Below are 26570 nucleotides of genomic sequence, written 5' to 3' on the forward strand. Positions count from 1 at the left end.
ATGATATTAAAAGTGTTCTTAAATACTGTTATCAGCAAATAAAATTAAGTTCTTGGTAAACTGGTCCCATGCCCATGCATACTTTAGATGTCATGGGGGGGGGGGGGCAGGCATTATGGAGTCAGCCAGAGACTGAGCATGTATACATTTGCATCTTCACTGTAGTGCTTGCTTGAGAGGTATCTTTAATGCTCAGTAAAATCATGTGACACCTGCAATAAAAAAGCCATTGTCCCCTGGTCTCTTTCAAGTTATATTTTGAAAAACCCATTTTTTTCTCTAATAAGAACTAATCAGAAATAAGAATCAGGTGAGAAGCATTGTGTGACGGTTTATACATGATCAGCCTCAGACTCGCTCCGTTAATGCTCCCTAAACATCAATCTAAATTATGCTTGGATGGGGGTCCATTATTTTTCTTAAGCAATCACATTGTACATACTCTGTGACTAATTACTACAGCACAGGAACACCTGGTTATGAATACTATTACATCACTTTGTACATGCTCTGTTGACTAATTACTACATCACAGGAAGACCTGGCTGTGAATACTAGTACATCACTTTGTACATGTGTGATGTGATGTGATTTGAATTTTTTACGTAGCTTTAACAATTTTTCAGTCATATCGCTATGATGTCTGCAATGTGGCAGTTTATAGTGATGTCTAGCGCTGGGGCATCGTGCCGCAGACATGTAGCATGATGTCCCACCCAGTCACATTATCCTGACTCTGGGCCGACCAGTCCTAACACTAACCTCTTAATGCTGAGCGCCAAGCGAGGCAGCTGTTAGTATCATTTTTGTAAGTCTTTGGTATGACTCGGCCGGGGATCGAACCCACGACCTCCTGCATCCGAGGCGGATGCTCTAACCACTAGGCCACCAGACACTTTGTACATGCTCTGCTGACTAATTACTACAGCACAGGAGCACCTGGCTGTGAATATTACATCACACTGTTCATACTCTGTTAACCCATTACTACAACACAAGAACACCTGGCTGTGAATATTACATCACTGTACAAGCTTTGTGAACCCATTATTACAAGAAGATATCCAAGGGAAATAACTATATGGGCTAATCATTTAACTTATTTAGTTGCCTCCCTTGATAAACTGACAAGCAAGGATAATGGATTTGTACTTTGTTACTAATTCTAGTTAGACCATAACAGTTTCTTGCTATTATTAGCAATACAAACTATATTTGGTTTTAAAAAAATGGATACTATATCATACAAATAGAGGGACTGAAAATCCTCAAAGCCAAAAATGTTACATGTATTGTTCCAACGGATGCAGGGTAAATATTCAATATCATCATAAATGTTTGGTAATTTCAGACCAATCATGAGCACCTCTTATAAAATAAACGAACAGAAGAAAAAAAAGAAAAGAAAAATGTATGATTCTGAAAAGTCTTCAGACTGGTGCAATACAAGACCAAACAACAAAAATACCATGAACATCACATTATAATCTTACCCTGTCTTTAATAGTCCTGAATGTGGGTCACTGAAATTTTTGTGCAAAAAACATTTTTCTTTCTTCAGTCCCAGTTGCCCTGATTTTTTATATCCCAAAACTGAAATGATTCTTACCTCCCCTAAAAGTGACAGACTCTTCCTTTCCAATAAATGAATGCAATCCATACAGTTGATCCAGGTATGTAATGGAGAACTAATATTATTGTGCAGAAACCATTATTTTTTTCTAACAGTTACTGTGACCTTTAACTTTTGCCCTGAATTAGGCAGGACTTCCTTTACCCATGTGCAAGTAATGCACAAAGTTTGGTATTCAAGCGCTACCCCGAGACAAGCAGTGCACTCTGTTCCTCGCAGAAGACGGCATCACATTACTTTGAGCATGTGGGGTGTTTGAGTTCTACCCTTAGGTGGGGAAGAAAGCGAACTGCTCCTTGAATGTTACTTTCCTGCTACGTTCTGCACTTGGGCATATGAGTTACATAAATAGACCATGTCTTATCGATGATTCTTCACTCTGCTAATGGATGTACTCATGTCAATTGGATAATGGTTTTATGACAAGAAAAGGTAAAAGCTAATGATAGCAATGGGGAAGTTATTACTGCTTGCCACTAGAATCTATATAAACTGCAGCGCCTAAAATAATCCAAGACTTTCTTAGTTGGTATATCACTATGCAGTATCTTTATGCAGTTCAGGTCAAAATGCTTAGGAAAATAAACCATTCCAAATATACAAAAATATGAAGTAAAACAAGGTTCAAACTGTAAAGATGTTAAACTTCTATAAAAGATCTTATATTTTTGTAAAATATGCAGACCTGCCTATCCTAACAAGGCCATCTCAGTAAGACAGTTGATTTTTTTCCATAAGTTTGACCAGATTTCAGTATTGTATAAAAAATATCATACACTATTATTGTTAAGTTGGAAAGCATATAATTTTAAATGTTCGATATCTGAAACTAATACAATGACGGTAAACATTATGTTACGATGAAAAGTTTGTAAAGTACATGTAAACCTTATTAACCTCTAGCACAGTTGCATAAAATTCAGTTCCAAACCTAAGCAGCTCAATGGCTTATTGCCATCTCTCAACTTGACATAATCCTTTTGTAAATTGTTTTCTATTTTGCTTTTATTTTGTAAATCCATATTTTAAGGGTCATTTTCGTAATACTTGGGATAAATTCATAACGGTCGGCAGGTCGGAGTATATATAAAATAAAAATAACATAAAATCTTTAAAGTGCATGATAACAGATGGCTGGCTGGATAACATTACAACATAGTATGAAAACCATACCATGCCCATCCTCATGGTCGCCGCATAAAAAAAAGCATACCAAAGCCAGAAGGATCCTTCTTATTGGAAGCAGCATCTAAAGGTTTCAGGTCAATTTCTTTCAGGTCTTCATCTAGATCTAATGAATCTTCTGAAGAATTCTTCATACAGGCAATTGTCTTGTACACCTGCCTGTATTCTGTGGCCATGTTTTCCCACATGTGGGTAACATCACGCAGGTTCTCATCTGAAACAAATGGGCTCTCATTTTCATCCAGTATACTGGACTGATGCTGATGCTGGTAAAATAGGAAGTACCTGCAAAAAGTTTTGCAAAGACGTTTAGTTTTCAGCTCCAGCTATAGTTACCTTCCCTGCATAAAGGTATAAACATTTTTCACCTTTATCCTTCATTTTATCTACGTTTTACAGAATTTTAACATCTTTACCTTTCAACTTATAATATCATATAACCAGTAATTGTGCTGATGTTCCATTAAACCCAACTACACCACATCCCATCATCATCTCTGCTTGAATAGTTTGTGATTTCACCACAATAAATATCATATTTTGTGTTTTTATGCACTATTATGAAATAGCCTTGTTGTAACCCATCTCATGATGTGGGTCACTTTTTTTATTCTTAAAAACTGTTATAAAATGTGAGCAATATAGTTTCAAATCAACTTGACATTTTTTGGAATTCTCAATTTACACAAATGAACACACATAAACTAGATGTAACTGAAAATTGATAATGTACTTTGTGAAAACTAATAATTTTAATTCATCATGATAATAATCCTTTCATTTGCACATTAAAGCAAAGATATACCACAGAACAGCCACAATCCATAGATTTCTATGACTGACTCAAGTCAATGTCATTAATTCATAGAAAAAAAGATGCACTAAACTCACTAATATATCTTATTTATTAAATTTATTTTTAAATTATAAATTTATTGGAGAATGCTCCATTTTAAACTGGAATGCTTTGCTTTAGAAACATTGATTTATCCAGTTTCTTTCCCTTTTTATTCTACATTTTAATATTAACTGACTACTTGATTTAACTTACAAAAAGGAAAAAAATATTCCAAACCCCAAATCATAATATTATGATATAAAAAAAAAATCAGGAAAATAAGATAAAAAAAGAATATGATGGGGATGTTTAATTTTTTTTTTACAGCGTGTTTCTGGAGTATCATCTCACCATAACCTTTGACTCTGTTCCTTAGATAACAACACAGTACAATGATCCATCACACTGCATCTTTCAATGAAGGAACAAAAGAAATGATTTGAGTAAAGCTTTTTGTAAGGTTCACATGTGGTCAGCAAAGTGCGAATCCCAACTAGCTGCTGAGCCCTGAGAGAATTTAAGTGTTGCAACATGAAATTTGCAGCTCTATAGCCCTTGATAATTGATACTGAACATCTTTTTTTCTTGAAAAGAACAAAATCAGCAAATTAAGTTACAGAGGGACAGGTGGCTAGGATGAATGCATTTCCTACTGCAGCAATCACAGAAAGTTCTTCACCTGGTATCATAAACTTGGATGACGAAGCTCTCTTGGCTTGAATGATACATCTGGCAACAAGGCATGAAAACCTATTTTGGCAACAGATCACCCAAGACAAGGTAAGTATGAAGGTGGAGAATGTGTGAGCTGTTGTGTAGGATAGAGCTCCTGTGTTGCAATAGAAGATCCCCCTTGCAGAGGAAGAGACCTGCATTGATATACCAACAGGTCTACAAGATCACAGATCCACAATCACTGAGGCCACAGTGTGGCTATAAGAATGATTTGTGCAGTATTACATGAACAGACGATCTCAATGTAAGCTAAATACATCCACTGCCCATGCTATCTGGTTTGGGACTAGAGGGACAAAAAGGGAGGTCTGTTGTTGTCTGCTCAATTCCATCAGTGGCTTTCCCCACAGTGAGAATACAGACTCAGTTATGGAGTGGTGAGGACAGATAAACCTGATCTGGACCGATTGTCTGCCAAAACTTTCTTCCCTGGAATGTGACAAACTCCATGCTGGCCCAGAGGAGTAGGTTCTAGACCTCAATACAACAAGAAGGTACACAAGTGTCTCCCTGATGTCATAGATACGCTATGCCAGACATGTTATTTGATGAGACCATGACATATCAACACCCCTTGTCGATGCACCACTGCAAAGCAAGAAATATGGCCTTCATTTCTAGGTTGCTGATGTGATGAGTCAAATAATCCTAAGTCACAGAACCTTGAAGAACTACACCCTTTGACTATAAGTAAGCCCTCCATCTGGCATATGACATGTAGTAAAGAGTGGGGGCTAGGTGCATGCATAGAGATTCCAGTCAGGAATCTGTCCTAATCCATCAACCTCCACAAATGGTGATGGAGAGTATTCAGAGCTGATAGAGAATCTCTGTGTGGTTTCCACCTCACAAGAAAAAGAAACTAAAGAGGATGAAGACATCCTATGGAAACCAGATCTGCAGTGGCATTTAAGTTTCCCAATAAGGATAGGTAAAGGATAGCAGACAACAATGTTCCAATTCACAGCACCTCAAGAAGTGCCAGGATTCAATCTGTGCCATCCAGCAGAACATAGATTAAGTTCTGGTTCATGAGGAAATTCATCGCCAAGTAAATAAGTCCTGAATGAAATGAGTTCCAACTTCTTGAGACTGAGTAAAGGCCCAACTGAGGTACTGTGGACCAGCGATGGAAGAGATCCTGAAGGCAGAACAGAACTGGAACATTGTGGATCAGCCAGTTGACTGGAGATATGCCACTACTACTCCATAACTTGGCTGAAGACTCTAAGTGCAGAAGAGATTCCAAATGGCAGATAATGTTATGTATGCATAGGAAATGAGGGTGGGACGGGGTGAAACCTCAATAACAATTTGTCTAATATGTAACCTGTTTGACTGGGTTCAGTTGGCATTTGAATTTTAGCGGACACAAGACAAACTTTTTAAAGTTATGCAGCTTATTTCTTTGATGCAGCCAGACATTCAACATCGGTGGACTATCTGTTTTATTAAACACATATTATTACTCCTTGATCGTTTCTGCATGGATTAAATATACAACCATTCTATAGAATTGGGGGGGGGGGGGGTTTTGCGTCAAGTGTGCGTATGCAGGTGGGGTGTGTGTGTAAAAAAGTGTGCATGTACACAGGGAGAAGGGATGGGTCAAGCTTTGCCAGAATTTTGCATACGTACTAAATGGATGGCCCCTAACCAGGAAGATTCATGAGTAGAATGCTGGAATGATTGTTCAGGACCCTCGCAAATGCGCCTTTACTACAAAAGGGTGTGCATCTCTTTCCTTAATTTCACCAGATTGGCCTGGCAAAAGAACATCGGGTCCTTGAAAGAGCAATTTGTTTCCCAAACTGAAGTCAGTAACCCTTGTTCACAACAGAAAGGACCCACCAATCGTCCTTGATGTTTGACCAAAAAATAACCTAGACAAGCACCTATGGGGATGTTTGGGAGTGGAATACGCAGCAGGCAAGGTTGTGTGTCCCTAGGGAAAGGAAGTCAGGCTAGAGAACTTCCTCCTAGAAGCTCTTCACCGACATGCACAATAAGGACTTGACTGTCAAGGTGGTCTCATTTGAGGTTGTGCATTGGACTTGGCTGATATGGGAAGCCCCTGGGGATGATTCACATTAGTACGCTTTCTGGCTTATTGCGATGGGACAGGAACGGATGTGAATGACCTTTGTGGATGATTCTTGCAATATTGTGAAGCCACAGTGGGGATGAGTACTTTGAAGAAGCTCTCTGCTTCCAAAAGAGCAGCCTTTAGGTCTTCACTACTATTAAGACCTTCAAGGAGTCCATCCAGCACACTGTCAATATTAGCAGATGTGTAAACATTCCACCAGTAAGGTCATTGCAACAGAAAGTAAACGCCAGAATGTGTTGGCCACAGCTTCAAGCATGCTTTGTAACATGACTGGATTCAGTACATCCTACTGCAACATACTAAACAAAGTAGATGACAAAAGGTCAGCATGAGAGCTATGGTGACCTGAAACTAGACCTTCTGCTCAATGGCTTCATTATGTTTTAACTGGAAGGTGCACTCAGGAGCCAGCTGTAATACCCACTTAAGATGCACCTGCATCCAGCTAGGGAGGTTTAATGGGCTGCTTAGGGTTATGTACCCAGCAACTAGAGGCAGAGACCATACATTTCAACGTAGAGAGAGGAACAGGAATCCCCTGTGCTGTGGAGCAAAGTCTTGGGCTGTGGAGAATTAAAGCCTTAGCCTTCCTCAATCGACGAAGATAAATCATACATCATCATTTATAGCACTCCAATTAGGAAAATGGTTGGGCATCACGATGTCCTTTGCAGGAAGTGACATAGGAACAAACTGTGCTATTTCCCACATTTGTTTGTCATGGTGAATAGGGGCTCTATGTGTTCTAGACATTTCAGAATAAAGATGAGACCACTTATCTTTTCTAGATGATGCTATGCCATCAGTCTTCTTGGTGGATGCTAACTTGGGGGGGAGGGGGCTAAGGTGGGGGGGAGGGACATGAACCGTGGCATCCTCACTACTCTTGGTCAAGTAGCCCAAGGAGGCATAAGGGACCAATTACTCAACAGTGGAGGGTCCCACATCCTGTAAGGATTATTTACAATAATAGGAAAGGTGGGAGACTGATTTGATACCCTTCCCTTGTCTGCAGACACAGAATCCTGCAAAGGATGAGACAGTTATGGGTGTAACTCACTTTGTACCATTTATCCATATCATGAGGCCATCGACTGATAATCTGAGAATACTTCATTCTCAACTGATTCATCACTCATAAAGGTGCAGGGCTGATCCTTCTCTTCTGAGTGGCATGACACGTCACCCTTAAAGGGCCTGAAGTGGTGCATTACATCATGTGTGGGAGGGAGCAGCACACTTCCCCTTAATATCAAATGTCCATAACAGGAGAAGCAACATGCTATCATGGATGGTGTGTGTGATGCTCTGCCTCCCTAACAGGAGGAATAACACATTATTGGGAGTATGTGTGCAGTGCTCCACCTCCCAAACAGAAGGAAGCGACACACTATCAAGGACTGTGTACAGTGCAAGGGAGTAACATTCTGCTGTGAATAGGTGTGCAGTGCTCCACTCTCTAACATGGGGAAGCAACACACTCTTATGGAAATGTGTGCAATGTGCCACCTCAATAATGGGTGGGAGCAACACAGGAGTATGTGTGCGGTGCTCCACCTCCCAACTGGAAAGGAGAAACCTACTGTCATGAGTACGTGTGTGGTGTTCCACCTTCCTAATGGGAGGAAGCAACACACTGCTGTGAACAGGTGTGCAGTGCTCCACCTCTCTAACAGGAGGGAGCAACCCATTTGACGTGTGTGGTGAACCACCTCCTAGCTGGAAGGAGCAATACACTGTCATATGCAATGCAACACCTCCCTAATGGGAATTAGAAACTTATTCCTCAGAGCATGTGGTGAGTGGTGCACCACTTCCCTCTCAGGAGGGAGTAACATGATACCCTGAATATGAAGATTGTCCAACATCTCCATTTGGGGGTGGGGGGAAAGAGAGAGAGAGAGACTGACTACTCAAACATTAAGTCCCTGTCTGGAGGGCCCTGTCTGGAGGGCCCTCACTTGCTGCAGAAGAAGCTTGTACCATGAACTCCTGTGATCTTCGATTGCTCTTCTGAGCTTTATAACTAAGCCTCACACTTTTCCTATTTACCCTTCCCCAAAGGGGTAGGGCCAGGTCTGAGACAAAACCCCAAAAATTAAGACAATGAGGGGAGGAAACTTTTGTTTCTTCCACCACCCATAGGTACAGCTGGAATCAGCTTGATTCCAGGTTTTAGGAGGCCATAATTTGCAATGTGTACAATGATTTTTAAACTTTGAGCAATGGATGCAGTCTGGGTGAGTGTCCCAAGGACTCTTCTTGTGGCCGCACTGCCCAACATTCTGTCCTGACAGTATTCTGATTTATAATGACAATATATTTAAATGTCATGTGTAAACTCACTGAGGACCCGTTTTACCTGTCTTTTTCCTTTTGTTGCTCACTGCAACTTTTCATCGAGGGAAAAAATGTACACATGCAATAACAGTTTAGATTTTTCCTTCAAGAGCATGGACATTATTAATATATGTGTTGAAGGAAACAATGACAATAACAACGAGAATTTCTTTGATAGCAAGACAGGAACACACAAGTCTCTTGCTCCCCTTTAATGTTAGTCTGGTTGTACTGTTATTCCTCAACACAAGGACTTACCTATACCTAAGCTGTATATTTAAAAGTAGGTGTAACAAAACCCCTAAAAGGTGGGATACATGAGGTAGCTCTTATATCCCTTCAAGAACTGTATTCCAGAAAGAAGAAAATGTTACTGGTACATAATTTAAATTCAAGAATGGACAGTGTAACATTGAGATTTGAATTAACTGTAAAACAGAGACCACTAATGTGATAAACATTCACTACAAACAAAATTTTCTCAAGCAAAGCATCCTGCAAAATGATGACCTTCAATGCATGTCCCTGGCCATGTACATGAGTGGACTGTGTCATACTGACAATTCTCTAATCTATGGGGGGATGTATTCACATCGAATGGACAGTGGTTTTCTGGCATAATAATAAGTAGGCTGCAGAACAGCGATGGATACTATATTGCTGCTATTAAAATTATACTATTTATCTGTTACAAAAAAGGCTGCAACTTTAATGTGCATGCTGTTTATATTAATAAAAACAATGTCATTGAATTGAAATGATTACAAATTCCTCAACCTTCCCCCATATCTACCAATTAGGCTTAATGAACAACTATCAGCTATTATGATGAGCACCTTTTCCAACTTGAAATTGTTTCATTTGCTGTACATCTTGTACCTCTTATAATGAATGGATCCAGTTTAAAAGACCTATCTTTGCTGAGTATGTTTGACAGTTTCAGTAAACATGCCTAGGATTGTCATGGTATTATTTCCTACTGTTACATATATGTCCATAATGAAAATAATTGATCATGGAACCAGATGCTATGCATGGACAATGCATAAGTAATGCTAAGCTCTTCAGAGACATAGAAATTATGCCATGGCTTGCAAACATGAAATGGTGGTTCTTTAAAATAAAATATTACTATTCAAAGCTTCTTTTGACAGGTTTTTAAAGTTAAATACTGTAGTTAAATGAAATCTGTATCAGCATTATCAGTAAATCAACCAGAAGTGTAAGTTTGTGTAATGTGTGCTACAACCGGTTATTGTCAGCCTCTGCCTTTTTCCTAGCAATGCCACATTCGATGTGAAAATCATAATTTAAGCAAAGAATTAACAGAAAAATTATACTAAGCAATCCTTTTAAGCAGAGACATTGAAATATATAATTTAATTGGAACATGTAGTTCATGTGTCAGCTACAACCACATACATATTACATGTAGTTCATTTTACATGCTTACCAATTATGTAAACATTTAGAGCAGTGCTGTCCAACCTGGGACCCGTGGGCTGATTTTAAATGGCCCGCCAGAGTTTGAGCAGCTATACAGTCGTTGCTTTTCAGTTTTCTGCTGCGGCCCAAGGCTTCAAGAAAAACATTTTTCAGTGGCCCATGATGTCAAAAAAGGTTGGACAGCACTGATTTAGAGGCAGTAAACTAACTAAGCTGTTTACAAGAGAAAAATGTTGCAGCCTTAGTTGAAGCTAGAAAAGGAAATGGGACATAAAAATTATTACAGAAATAGTTTAAATTTTTATAGCAGATAATGTAATTTTCTATTTACTATTGTTGTATGTTCTAGCAGTGCACCCTCATTTCTTACCCATCAAAATCCAAGCAGCTGTCATCTGAGTTGTTCAGGAATTGTCCAGGTGGAGATAACTCGAGGCTAAAATCTCCTTCTTGGTCTGCAGGGAATGAACTGAAGCACAAGATAAAATGGATTCCTGACAACTTCATCCAAGAAAAAGATCAACCTTATAATATGTTAAAGTTTTGCCCAATGGTATCCAAAATATTACAAATATCCAAAAAGATAATACAGCAATGATAGCTGCATCAAATTAGTAATATGATATCAGAACTTGAGATTTTGGTTACTGATCTAGTTCAAAGCCTTTTACACTCCCCACGACTTTTCCCCCGTATCAATGTGAGATCCCGCCATTTTAAGGGTTTTCAGTGGACTAATCAGTTACCTTGTGATACCCCTGATGAAGTAATTGCAGGTTCATTCACATTAAGCCTCGCAGAAAATATCTTTTTTTTATAATTGAGAAAACACTGACAGATCTACCAACCCTAAGAAGACCTTCTCAGTAAGAAAGCTGATTTTATTCCAGAAGTTGGACCAGTTTTCAGTAAGGTGTAACAAAATACCACGTACTGCTATTATCAAATTGGAAAACATGCATCTGAAATATTCACAAGTTTGATCCCAGACTAATGCCACCATGGTCAACAACCAAACCTTATGGAGCTTAATGGCTTGGTATCTCTCAACTCAAATCCTTGACTTTTTGCCTTCAATTTCACATAGTGATGGCATTGAAGACTCCCACGATTAGATATATTCAAATCAGCTCATGATATCCAAAAGATGTAATTGTTGGCTTTCCTGATTTTTTCCCCCAAAGAATCTGAATATTCTTTATTATTCTTCTGTACTATTAAAACTTTTTAAGAGGCTTATTTTCCCTTTGGTCTTGAATATATATCACTTATTGGACACATTTTTCGAAAATTCTACATGCCAAATGTAGCTGTTTTGTACTGCACATTATGTGCAGTTTAAAGCATCAGGTACTCCTGCAAAGTTTGTCTGGTTCCCTGACCAACTCTAATGAATCAAATATGAAACCATGATTGATCCAAATCAAACACGGACAAGCCAGTATAAAGAATTATTTTGCTTTTAATTTGCAAGTCTGTATTTTACAGGCCATTTCCACAAGACTTGAGGACAAATTGTAAGGGTTCACAGGTCTGCATTGAGCTTAGGTTTGGTTGTACATGAAAATGAATATAATCTCATGATGTATGGCTGCTGTCAATTATAATTACAAAGGATGCACATTTCTTTTATGACATAAATATCAGTTATTGTATAACACAATCATCTTCATACTGCGTGCGATGCCACATGAAAACTACTGCAAATTCAATGCGAGTTAAAGCTGTGATCACAGGAATTTGTGTCTGATGTGGATGAAAGATGTTCACACTCTTTAGAACCTATGGATCTAAAAAAAATTGACTGGGACACCACTGCTGCATTAGCAAAGTTACCCTAGACACCATGGAGCACATATTCTGATGAAAAGCACATCCTCAGATAAAATTACTGTGGATCTGGGACACAGCTACATGTATGACTTGATTCCTACTATCAACCTAAGCTTGTAGAACAACCTAAAAACTGCATTGGTGCTGCATGTTACTGACACAATCTCGCATACAAAGCATCAAGTGGTATCCTTGTGCAGCAAAATGCCAATATAAATATTATCCATCATTTGAATGTGATCACAGGGACAGGTGTTGGAGAACTACTAGATGGATCAAGGCTTAAAGTGCACTCAGTGGACAAAGTCTACTAGTTGGAAGTAAAACTGTAATTTAACAAACATGGATGAGAAAATATCCATCATCTACCACCATCATTGACTTCTTTGTACAGGCGAAGTCCAGAAAACCCATGCACAGTGATGTATATCCCAGCTCAGAATGGAAATCATTTGCCACATCAGATCTAGGAAAACCCAACTGTTTTGCGGCATTGATGCACCTAGTCTTGCAAAATTTCATTGGACATGGTGTGCTGCTGATTACTAGTGGGATGTGTTTTGGAATATGTTCACAAGGGTCACCATGGACCCATATAGGTTCCTCACGACCCGTATAGGTTCCTCACCCTTGATTTTACTACAGCCTCCAGGCAAAAATAACGTGCAGGCTTGGACAAAGCTTGTTAAATTTATACAACGTAAACAACACATAAAACAGCTCGAGATATGAGTATAGTGACCGACACCACAAAGCTGATTAGGATTGAAGTGAATATCTTTGCGGTTACACAGATATCCATGAAATGTGAGCGATAATTTACAGTCATGACAGACTGCATGGGAAGATCTCAGAGGGCTTCTAACAAACATTTGCACCACTAATCAAACCAACAAAAGAGACTGCAGTCAAGACCATGATAGAGGTAAAGAAAGTTGTGAAAACCACTTGGCGATAGTGGGAATGAGAGATGAACTTGATACGATTCTTAGTACAACCCAAGTGGCCAGCATAGATAGAGAGATGTCAAGAAGGCATTGAAGGCAATGGAGAAACTGTTGGTGAAATGAAAGAAGGCACCCATTACCTTGACAAAGACAGCAGAGAGGCACTTAATATTATTCCACGGCCATCACAACCCATGCATGAGTCAATACTGCAAACACCATGGCAACATTTTAATCCATAAAGTTGCCAGCAGATTTTTTGAAATTCCATACTTGTTCATTCTTACCTTACTTGCACATCCAAAAGGGAAAAGCTCGTGTTGATAAAAAAACAACCCCAAACCCCCAAATGTACAAGATGTAAGGATCAAGATGGTACACAGGGAGACTATTGTTTTTAAACAAGCTGCTGGTAGCATGTTGGAATTTTACAATAAAATACTTGTTACTGTTCAAATTTGTGATACTGACATATGCATTGCAATGTTTGTAGATTTGATGCAACTAATACAAAAGGTGAAACTCTGAAATTAGGTGGTGCACCTCCACCCAAACCCAAACCAAAATATGAACCCCCCAAAACCTTTGATGAACCTCTAATGTTACAATTTCCTCCACCTGTCTAGCAACAACAACAAAATGATGTCTGTGCCACACCAGTCCAGTGCTAAAAAAACAATCCAATAGTCCCATGCCTAGGGACCCTCTAATGTCATAGTGTGCCCTCCAGTATTCCAAATGACACACATTAGGCTTGTCAAAAAATAAAATCTAATTTATCCATGAAATCTTCAATTGCATTGATGATATTAAGAAATTAAGAATTTTTAAAAATTGAGAGACTAATCAATTATTACCATTTGTCACCCTTACCCTTATGAAGACCATTTACTTGTCACATTTCTACTGAAAGCTGTGAACTCTGTGTACAAAGTGAAGCATGTAACCTCTGAATATGGAACAAGTTGCTTGGGTTAGATATAATTAGTGCTCACTTGGCATTAACATACATGTATAGAAATGCATTATGGGGGCATGTAATTGGTTCATAACTTGTCTTAGTAAATCCATTCCAAATGAAAATATTTCATATTCATTCCTTACCTTTCCTTAATTATTATTTTATATCTCTACCTCACCTGAAGGTATTAAATTGTGATACTTACCCCTCAAGTCTCCTTCTACAGCGAGATTTACTATTTCTAGATTTTCTATTTGAATTGATCTCTGACTTGGACGTATCAGTTGCACTGCTGGCAAGAAACACATCTCTTATTCTGTCCCTACAAATGTACAATATGTAATATGAGATTAGTTGTAACAACCGAGTCCAAATCAGAACACAGTAACCTACATTATTTTTTAACACATTTTATTCATCATTAATTTCAATGAATGTAAACAGAGATCTTCAGATTGTTTGAAAAATTTGACATAAACATATTTTTTTATGATTGTGAATGAAGACTAACATCACAAATAATTCTATATATTGATTCTTATATAAAATTTAAACTCAACACAAATTTTCTACGATTATGACCTTTCCTCCAAGATCAAATTGGCAAAGAGGTATGCCACCAAAAAAATTGTTTTAGCTCCATAATGATTCATCCCAAGTTATCCTAAGTATGAATCAAGGGGTTTAGGAAATACAAGTTATGATTAAAAAAATTACCAAAACCTTAATGCAAAATTATATATAACCTTGACCCTAAAATAAAAGGGGTGAGCAGGTGTGATGAATTGTTTTAGCTTGACACTGGTTCATGCCACTTATGATGAGAATCTATTGAAGGGTTTAGAAGATATATACAAATGAAAACACTTTAACCAAAACCATAACAAACTGTTACCACCATTAACAAAGTGACTGCTATGGTGGCTAGAGAATAAATGGCTACAGTTCCATTAAAATATCTTCACTGATTCAAAGTTAAACCTGTATATGGACAGATGTTTCCGATTTATAGTGTTGCTTATTGTGACCTTGACCCTGAGTCAGGGCCATGGTCATTGTATGATATACAGCTGGTTCAAGTTTCATTAAAATATCTTTAGTGATTCAAAAGATGGATAAAAGGAGAAGAAAAAAATTATTTTCCCTTGCCATGCACTTGATCTTTCGGCAGAGGGCATGGCTATGGTAAACAACATACTATATAGTCATGACATATACCTGAGCAAAGTTTCATCAAAAGCTCTCCAACTGTTACAAACTTATAGGCTGCACAAGTAAACATTAACAAAGAGAACCACCATTTGAGAGTTTAATGTTGTTTATCATGGTATGAACTGTCAGCTGCCAACCCACACAGCAAATAATGCCCAAAGGGTGTAAAATAAGCTGTACGAGGTGGCAACTGACAGTCTGTACCACAATAAACTCAGAAAAAGCAACATTAAACTTGTATAATTGCATTTCTTTATAACTTTATTCTTTTATTTGTACTTTGCTTTTTTTAATTTCAGTTTTAGAGCCTTATTTAAGCATATCAAATCTTGTCGAGGGCTTCTATTATGCTGCTATTTTCAGAACCGGATATTCTCTATCAAAAACATAATAGCTACACCAACATCAAACAAGTAATTCCACCAATGGTAGGCAATCTAAGGTTTTGAACATTTCACATATGGTCTTAACATCTTATGTAAATTGGCACGTGTTTTGAATAGATAAACTCAATATTCAAAGCAAAGGAATGTGTCGTTTTGCTGGAAATACTCATGGATTTGATGCTTTAATGGAAGAGTTCAATGTAACTTGGCCAATTCATTATTGTCCAGACCCATGAGTAACCAATTTTCATTTTTTAAAATCTATTTTCGTGTCCATTAACATGTTAGGCTACTACAAGGACTACTTACAAACAAAATTAACACTATCATTAAGTACTTACAGTGATGAGTGTCCAATAGTCAAAGTAAGGCATCAACCCTGACAGTTTTGATGTGTGAAACGCAGGATTCATATCACACCAAGTGCCACATCGTAACTGTCAGGATTGGCATCTTTCTTTGTAGGATTATGGCTCCAATTGTTGGAATGTTAGTCTTTGAGCCCACTCCTTCCAATCAATATAAGTTTACCTATAATTTTAACTAAAATTGTAAACAGTTGCTGGGAAAATGCTGTAGCTCCAATGTTCTTCTTGGTAGATTGTGAGTTTTCCATAGAGGCCAATATAACAGAGCTTACACTTATAGAGATTTATATTATTTTGGTTTCGGGTTGCCCTTCCTCTGTGCGAGATTTAATTAGTTTTAGTATGTGATCATCCTGCAGTTCAACTGGCAAGTGTCTAAAGTTTAGTTGGTTCATTCAGAATGCTTGATAATTCAACTCATGAAATATCATCCACTTCAGAAGGCACATCAGATATTGATAGGTAAATTTGTTCAATGTCTCCATGTATGAAATTTATATGGCAAATTTAGCAAAAACTTTCAGATTTTGCCATTTCAGACACAACAGCTGCTTGCAGAATACCGGCAGCACAACTGACAAAGATAGGGCATACATGCAACATCCCCCCCCCCCATTTAAATAAAGTCTAGACAAATAAGATTTTCAGAAAAAACAATGCAAAAATTAATTTTGCTATCTGATTCTGTTAAAATAAATTTGTTCAATTTTCAGAATTAATATAAACCCACCAACAATTTTATTTCATTTTAAAAGCATTCAGTGTCATTGCCTTCTGTTTAAGCGTATACATTAGTTACTTTGCATGTGACTCTATTTATAGAAGTTGATATAAAGTGATTCTCCATCCAGTTTATACAGAAATAAACACAGCTTGAACTGACCAGTGGAGATCTTTGCTACATTACCAGCTAAAGTAATTGATGGGAAAATAACAGGGTACATTATTATGTACCTATTCCTCTATAATTCACGGACTTATGTAAAAAGCTCATATTATTCAGTGTTTTAAAAATTCTCTTGCCCACTGAAATTAGTATGCCCGACTTATGACTAGAAGGGTGTGGGTTGTTTTAATTCTTCTAAGCAGATCAGCAGCCAAAGCTGCCCTGCAGTCACCCATTTCCAAATGGAAAACTCCATACTGAAATTACAAATATTGCATAAATGAGCATGTTCAATACACTTTCCAAATATGTGGTATGTATATATTTATGTATTAGTGTTTAATGACATGTCAGCACAAAAATGACTATATGGTACCAATTAAAAGTAAAGTCCTAAAAGTGTAAGAGTGAAGAATCGTAGAAAAACACTTTAGGAAGATAAAACCTTCCATATCACTATAAACTTGAAGTACAACATGATAAAGAAAAAAGTTAAGATTTGAAAATTTTGTAAAAATGTATTTACTATAAAATCACAAAACAAAATTCTTAGAAGAAAGGGTCTAAATTTATAAGGTTAACTACATTCACTCAAAAAGTCAAAGATTTTTTCACTGTTATCTCGTCAAGTTTCTTAATTGAGTAAAATATGCAGAATTAAACTAAACAAAATCAGATCATCAGACTCAATACTGGAGAGAAGCACCCATAAAAAAAAGAAATAAATCGCTGAGAAAATGTATTGTGCTGATCACATATAGGACACACATACTGGTTTTGTGCATACATCCCAAAGGCTGATCCATGACCAGAGTTCATACCCAGATAACCCTGCCAGTGTCCACTGACAGCAGAACACATTATTTTCAAGTGTACCAACTTCTTGTTACGAGACATACCATATGTACTCACTCATGAGTTCAACTGCAAACTGCACAAACCCAGATCTGCTGGTGCATAATGTCTGTGCAGTTTGTTAGGAGTAATCAGCTGAACAAAAAAGACCCTAATCTGCAGGTGCATTATACAATGGCAGATCAGGAACTTTCTTGTTTGCAGTTTGACTTGACTTACAAGCAAGTATGTAAGGAAAGCTTTTTTAAATGTGAACTTGATAAAAATCATGCTTCCCAGGTGGATTTTTTTGACAACTTACCTAGGCTGTATATCCTCTTCCACTTTCGTTTTAGCAGTTTTTAATTCCCTAGAGCTGCTTTTACCTATCATACATGGAGTCCTGAAGTAAAGAATATACTTTTACCTATCATACATGGAGTCCTGAAGTAAAGAATATACTTTTACCTATCATACATGGAGTCCTGAAGTAAGTTATACAATACCTGAATGTCTATATGAAGCAATCGGATTGTAAAGAAGCTGTCCAATTCTTCTTTTTAGGTGGTGAGGAACAGTGAACTGTATTTGGCAACATAATCTCCTTTTGTAAAATCAACATAATCATACAGAGATCAAATTGACATTATCATCAAATTCTGATGTGACTGATATGATGATGTCACATTTTAACTGGGTGTATTATCATGCTGTGAACAGTGAGACTGTGATAACTTAGGTGTATTGTAGTGAACTTTGGGAGAGGCTGCTTTTACTTATGTGTATTGCATGCCTGCCAACCTGACTAGACCATCTCAGTATGGTAGCTGATTTTTCCACAAGTTTGACCAGTTTTCAGTAAGGTGTAACAAAATAACATAAACTGTTATGGTAAAGCTGGAAAACGTATTTAAAAGTTCAGCATTCAAAACATGCAGTGACAGTAAAGATTATATTCAACTGAAAAGTTTGTAAAGTTCATGTATACCTTATTTACACCTGTACAGTTGTACAAACTTCAGTTCCAAAACCTATGCAGCTCAATGGCTTGTTGCTATCCCTCAACTTGACATAATTTTTATTGCAATTATTAAAAATTGTATTAGAAATTTTCTTTCACATTATTTAATAAGATAAAACATTTAATCACCAAATCATTCATCTCATCATGCCTCCCTCCCCACACTGTTGACAGCATGAATAACCAAAGTTAAAAGCAACATCAAACTGACGATGTCATAATGTAATGATATCATCATTTCAAGCTGCGCAATAAGCGTTGATCATACGAAAGCGGGTTATCCTAAATTTAACAAAACACCAGATCATGATCTGCCAGAGTATTATGTGATGGCAGATTTGTGTCTACATTGCTTGTAGTTGGGTGTGAGCTGTACATGAACAAGTATGGTATTTAGTAATAGTTTATACAGTTTATTGATAAGCAAGGATGTACTTTTCACAAGGTACAATGCTGTCATCCTCAGGATCCACTGTGTCAATAGTCTCAGTGCAAAGTAGACTCTTTGTTTCTGTCTCATCATCTGTCATTTCTAGATAATCCCTCACCTTCACACAACTGCTACCTGGAGTCTGAAAAAAATTATATAAAGACAGTAAAACCTGTCTATAAAGGACTGAAAGGGAAGACAAGAGTTGTCTTTGTGGATAAGAGTTGTTCTTCATACTCTAGTTAAACATTTGTAAATTCTACAGCATTCCTTGGGATACAGATTTTTACAAATTTTGCATTAGGTAAATTGAATAAAATCCAACATAAACAATGATCTGTGACATCTTGATGTGTCCACAAACCAAGTAACATGACCCTGTGATCAATTGTGCTCGAGAAACTGACCACATAAATAAATTTGAGGTTTGGAGGTATGGATCAACATGCACACAGATGCCAGAGTGATCACTATGTTGAGCTTCTGCCAAGGTGAGCTAGATGAAAGAGGACAGGTTCCCCAGGTGGCCGAGTGGTCCAAAGCACTCTCCTTTACTGATCACTGTCATCTCACCTCTGCGTGGGTTCATGATGTTGATGTAGGGTTTAACACCATATTTCAGCACATGATAGGCTGGCTATACATGGTGGCCAGTATTAATGGTGAAGGAAGAACCCGGTAAAAACCACAGAAAGAACCACTGACCCATGAGAAGCTACTGGCAAGCTTTCTCACATACCCACATTAGCCGAATCCGAGACTCGAACCCACGTAGACAGTGGTGAGATGGCAGTGATCCGTAACGGAAAGCACTTTAGACCACTCGGGGCCCCCCTGCATGGGTTCAAGTATGGGCCTTGGCCAATGTGAGTATGTGAGAAAGATTGCCAGTAACTTCCCAAGGTAGTGGTTCTTGAAGGATTTTCCCCAAGTTCTTCCTGCACCTGTTATACTGCCTACCACATGTAACCTATCTTGCAATGAGAAATAGTGTTTCACCCAAAACAACAATAACAAAAAAATAGAGGAATTCCTTATTTTATTCACAAATTTAAAATCCAATGAAAATTAACATTTTTGCAGAAGTACAAAATGTAATATTCATAAAAATAAGTTTGGTTTGCTTTGTTGGTTTAAACAACACTTTTAACTCATTACTGGCTATATCACGCTGAAGAATTGGGAGCCAAGTGCCTTTCCCAAGGTCACACCAAAGCCATCTTGAGCTGGTCTGAGAGTGGATATTAAATCAGAAACCCTTGGATTATGAGTCTGACAATCTAAATTTGTAAAATTAAAACAAGTTCATAACATAAACACAAATTAAAGAAAAAAGGTACCTAAATGTGATTTTATGACCAGGTGTCCTTCATATGTTATCAGCTAATCCTTCCAATGATGGTGTCAGCTAATCCTATGTATGACATATCAGCTAATCTGTCCTATGAAAGTGTCAGCTAATCCTATGTATTACATATCAACTAGTCTGTCCTATGGAAGTGTCAGCTAATCCTTTGTATGTCATATCAGCTAATCTGTCCTATGAAAGTGTCAGCTAATCCTATGTATGACATATCAGCTAATCTGTCCTATGAAAGTGTCAGCTAATCCTTTGTATGTCATATCAGCTAATCTGTCCTATGAAAGTATCAGCTAATCCTTTGTATGTCATATCTAATCTGTCCTATGAAAGTGTCAGCTAATCCTATGTATGTCATATCAGCTAATCTGTCCTATGAAAGTGTCAGCTAATCCTTTAAATGTCATAACAGCTAATCTGTCCTATGAAAGTGTCAGCTAATCCTTTGTATGTCATATCAGCTAATCTGTCCTATGAAAGTGTCAGCCAATCCTTTGTATGTCATATCAGCTAATCTGTCCTATGAAAGTGTCAGCTAATCCTGTGTATGTCATATCAGCTAATCTGTCCAATGAAAGTGTCTGCTAATCCTTCCTAAAATGTCATCTAATCCTACATATCATTATATCAGGTAATCCTTCAATCGACTGTATCACCTAAGGCACGTTTCAATGAATAAGGGTTAGCAACTCAGATTTCTGTCCTAAACTGCACTTTATCTCTACTGTTACTTTCAAGGAAGGGAAGCATCGATGATCTTATTGTTGGTTAAATTTCCCCGACGTTATATGCCTGGTTACGTAATTTCTCAAAGTTCTGCAGATCACATGCAAGATATAACAAGCAATTTTATTGGCTTGCAGGGTCCATGCTGGACTGTAATATTTGGATGAAACTAGAGTGAAGTTGGTAAAAATAGGGAGTAGTATTTTTTTTAAGTTCAAAATTGATCATAATCAGAACTACAAACTTATTCTGGTATATTTTCAGGTCAGCTGATTGAAATACTGCTAAAGTACTATCACGCTTTTAAAAAAATATTAAAACTCTAAACATCTTTCATTTTTCTTCAAACAGCTTATGTATAATAAAATTCATTGTAAAAACAAACTTGCAACTCTTCACATATTTATAGGATGAAATATTAGATAAAATGACTCATTAGAAAAGAAAATGAACATGCCATCCAAGTCATAATTTGACTCAGATTGCACTCCACAAATTCAATTCTTTTTACTCCATTTTCATGCCAGAAGATTCTCGAGTCATGGTTCTTCATGTGTTCTTTTTCCACCAAAGTTACTGTCTGCCATTTATGTGCTGAAAAATGGTATTAAATCCACAAAACCAAACAGACTCTATTTTCATGGATCATGTGTAAATTTTCTGGCAAGACTTGTGTAGATAGCAGTGTAATTTTTGGCATTTATGATCATTAAATCAACACCAAAATGAGCTATAGAATATAGAATTTCTTCTAACTTTTCGCCTTTCTCTTTCAAGGGAAAGTTATGACACAAAAGTCAATATTTAATTTATTAAATCGATATACCAAAGCATAAGTGTTGGAGGTGGTCGTGATGTAAAGGCAATGCAAAGTGAACTCGACATTTTGAGCATATTTAGGTGAAATGACAAACTTGATGGCAACTATTTTGCCCTAACAGCACCACTAGTGTGGAATCTTATTTGTGGTGAGGTGCCCTAAGTCACACCTGCTTGATCCACATAACCATGCTGTTTAACTTGAAACTCTACTGAAAGACCAAGTACTGACTCACTGATGCTGGGCCAAATCACCGACTCATCCTGTGACCAATTCCAACTCATGGAATCCCAAGGCACTTACAGGGGAATCAAATCAATGTGACTATCAACATACCACAGATAATGTAGATCTAGCTTGACATACTTGCACGTCTTGGTTGATATGTCAGTAATTTAATGAACTCGCAATACAAACCTATTTAGACTGTGCGTGTGTGTCCTTCATGTGTTATCTAATACTGTAAAATGCTTAGAGCTTTTAAAGATCAAGCACGGTATAAGTTTACGTTTTAAGCCGCCAATGGTAGCGTTCGTAAGCATAAACTTTTTCTTTGCTAAAAGGAAACTTAGCGTGTTCCAGTCACGTTGGAAATAGCCCAAATCCATCAGATTCCGTCACTTTTATTTAGCTTTGGTACTGACTTCCTTTGAAAAAAAGTTCTTTGTTTTTATTGAAGACTGTAGTCAGCTTTCTTTGATGAAGGGTGCATGCATTATTGAAGTCATCGCTAAAGGCCAGCTTTGGAGAACCAAACAAATCCCCATTTCATATTGTGGCGGTAACATCAAATAATTGTATTGCCTGATTAAGACTGATTTTGTTCTTCTCCATTTGCTGAGCACGTTTTCATAACAATTGGTGCTTCAAAGGTAATGTTTCCTTTGAAATTGCAGGAAACTATTTTATCTGGGTACAATTTTAAAGAGGAATTGGTCATCGTTTGTACTAGTCTAGTTACTGTTCCTCCCTGCCTATTGAATAAACCAATAAGTAAGATTTTTTTAAAAACTTTTTTGACATGTGGTAGCAGTGGGATGCTGCCTTGCACGTGTCAGAAATTTAACAGACAACAGACAAAAGAGACACAGGTGTTCTAGTCTGATGACAGGTATTATTACAGAAAATGTGAGTGGTCTGAAGGATTTAATTCTGAGTAAAGAGGAATTTTACTTACCATCCACATACAAATGTCAGTCTTTGTAAATATATTAATTACTAGCGAGTGGCCAAAAATCAGACGAAAGATAGATTACAAGATAATGCCTCGTCCAGTTGATCTTCATTACCAGAAATGTCAACAACAAAAAAGCGGATATCTCACAACATAAAGTACTCATGCTAGATGTCAAGATAAGCGGATTATGATATAACAATGTACTGTTTAGATGGTTTGTCAACATGGACAAAGAATTTATAACAATGTAACAATAGATAAATTTCAGTGCATTTTATATCCAGTTTGTGGCTTCCTTTCATGGGGCCTCTGAATTTTTCCTCCAAACCAATGGTTGTATATACAAGTTTATACAGCCAACAACGTCGTCAATAAAAAAAAATCGCCAGATGGTAAATATTGCCAGCAAAAAAGAAAAAGAATTCTAAGTTTGCAGGATTGGTGAAGCCCTATGCGATCCAAGAATAAACTTTTTATAAGTTACTTTTTATACTCTTAGGAAGAAAAAACTAGTTTTTCATGTATTAGAAAAATACATATGAAATTTCAGGAGTCATGCCACTACGTCTTGTAATATTCATATGCAATCTCTTCCCCAAAATGATAATACACTTTTTTTGGTTTTATTCGTACCTTTAAGAAAGATTTTTTTTGTGTGTATGACAAAATTACATGTATATACAATTTTGGGAGCCACACCATGACCGTTATATCTGAATTCGTGTTATAATGGAGTGTGCTATAGCAGGGTCACACTGTGTGTGTGTATGTATGTGTGTATGTATGTGTGTGTGTATGTATGTATGTATGTATGTATATATATATATATATATATATATATATATATATATATATATATATATATATATATATATACATACACACACACACACACACACATACATACAAAAATATTATTGTGCATGAAAATCTTATCTTTTTAATTCTTTAATCTGGGGTCAGTTTTACCATCTTTTGCCTTGTTAGGACTAAATTGGAACAATACTAGACATCTTTCAACTTTTATTGTGAATTAATTGCACCTATTTACAGCAAACACAATGTAGACTTTTTTATATAGTAATCACGTTTTTGTGGGTTTTTTTTTTTTTTTTTTTTTTTTGTCTTTGTGTAAATGTTCCTTTGTGGCTTTGTGCCCTTAAAAAAGGAACTGGTCCATTCCAAAAGCACTTGGGCTGGTTTTTGCACCAGTTTTGCACTGTTGTTTGTCAGTATTCTGTCAAATATATATATTATATATATATTGTGTGTGTGTGTGTGTCTTATATGCTGATTTTTTCTCTCCATTACATTGTCAGAATTGTTCAATATTTTCCCATATTGCATGACAAATGTCTAAAAATAGTATTGTCTATTAAGAATTACTTTTGATTGTAAACAAAGTATGCTCATGTAGCAAGACGCAAGAGCATTTGATTTGTTAGATTGGTCTGTGGACAAACAAAACAAGCTGCTTGGTCCAGTTGACAGAAGAGATGATAAAGTCACAAATGAAACTTTCAACCAAGCAAATGATTAAATGTGCTATCTGCAATGTCCACAACAAACGTGAGACACAATATTGAAATGTTCGTAACTATTCGCATATTGAATGATTCAGACTAGGATTTGTGCTTTCAAGGGTTTAATAAAAAAAGCACAGAAAGGCATATTAAAGCCACATGCTATCCTGTCTCCCACAGAGATATCCCATTTTATGTCAGTTTAAACACTGAATTAAAAAAAAAAAATGCAACTGAATTGTGTGGTTTTTGGGAGAAAACCAAGAGTCTCAGAGCCAATAAGCCAAGACAACAAAGAAGTCTTATTTCTGCCAGTGAAATGGGCTGTCACACCACAGCTGCTTTGAAATTTTCCCCGTTTTACTTTCCTATGAAAATATTTTGATTTATTATAATGTTACAAGTCACAGAAGTCATGTAAATAGCTAGGTCTCTCCAACAAAGAGCATGCAAGTGACAGGGCATAAACATATGTGGTCTTTAGTTAGATAAAACAATATCAATAAAAATACATTTTTACATGAATTTCATCAAAATGTACTTTCTTAGTTATTTTTGCTAATCAGAATTACATGTGTTCCAAAAATTAATTCACGCCATGAAAGTCTACTGCAAATTCGACTTTTCCAACAGAAATCACTTCTCACTGCATTGAAAGACAAGTAAACCATTAATTCATATTTTTCCCCCATCTTTATTATTTCAACTAATCAATGACTGAACAGAAACACATGTATCTACATCAAAGCCAGTCCCTGTAGTCACATGTATATCATATGGAATTGACCCAGCTAGAAAAGCAGAATTTAGTTGGATTGACAGAAAAATAAAATTGTTACATTCCAGACCAGCTGGAAAAATTGTTTCAAGGCACGTCTATTGTCAGTACGAGTTTAAATTTCAAGTAGATCAAAATGAGATTTATTTTTTAAACAAATGACTAAGATGTGATACTCTACCAAGTTCAAAGGTTGTTGAGCGATAATATGTGTATGAATACTGCTAATGTGTATTTACTTTGGAATCCAACATAAATTTAATTACTTTGTTTATTGTAGTGTATACTTTTATTATTCAGTCTTAGGTAGAAAAGAAAACTGAGTATATAATAAAAAGTTTACTACATTTTTAAAAGACAATAGGAACTCTTTTTTTCTGAGTAATACTGCACTCCTAATGCACTATTGCTCAGAAAATCGTTTTCATATATATATATATATATATATATATATATATATATATATATATATATATATATATATATATCCTTAAAATTCAATTGTAGCAACTCATCTTTAGAATACTTCTAAATGCATCATAGGCTTTTCTTGGTAGGTCTCTGCAATATGGAAACGTCCTTTAATATCAGAATTTTTCGTAAAACTAGATTTTTCATCAAGTTTCCAGATTTGGAATGAATTCAGCAAATTTGCTGATTTTCTAATTCTGTAAAATGTTTTGTTTTTTGCACTCCAGGTGTTCTTGGAGGATGATTATGACAAATCCTCAAACATGATACAATAATTGAACTCCAACTACATGATAATTCTAATCTGTTGACAATGTTGGAAGTCATTTATGTTGTTTATAAGTAGTTCTAAAGTGTGTGGATCATGTATTTATTATTCTACCCCCATCTCACTCTCTCTCTTGATTTCAAAACTGATGTTATGTGGCAATTAACAACAAAAAGAATGAACTAAATTTGATCAAATATTAATAATAAAATAAAGAAGAATAATAACATAAAAATGCCAGGTTTTAGTTATTTGAAGAGCCATGGTAGTACAGTTGGTGGA

At 36.6% G+C, this 26570-nt stretch overlaps 1 protein-coding gene across 2 annotated transcripts in view; it reads right to left on the reverse strand.

Annotated features, from left to right (window-relative positions):
- LOC149785723 (uncharacterized) overlaps window positions 1–26570 on the reverse strand; it is a 98767-nt gene that overhangs the window by 14504 nt on the left and 57693 nt on the right. The window contains exons 8-12 of one of the 2 annotated variants that reach the window (XM_089979597.1): window positions 19171–19307; window positions 18037–18117; window positions 14234–14350; window positions 10658–10756; window positions 2847–3103 (exon numbers count right to left, since the gene is read on the reverse strand). In XM_089979597.1, the coding sequence (XP_089835723.1) occupies window positions 2847–3103; window positions 10658–10756; window positions 14234–14350; window positions 18037–18117; window positions 19171–19307 (691 nt within the window). The remainder of the gene's footprint in view (window positions 1–2846; window positions 3104–10657; window positions 10757–14233; window positions 14351–18036; window positions 18118–19170; window positions 19308–26570) is intronic. The other variant, XM_089979598.1, reaches the window with a different exon arrangement.

The sequence above is a fragment of the Sinohyriopsis cumingii genome, chromosome 13 (genome assembly GCF_028554795.1).
Source record: "Sinohyriopsis cumingii isolate HCF-2022 chromosome 13, ASM2855479v2, whole genome shotgun sequence".
NCBI classification, from domain to species: Eukaryota; Metazoa; Mollusca; class Bivalvia; order Unionida; family Unionidae; genus Sinohyriopsis; species Sinohyriopsis cumingii.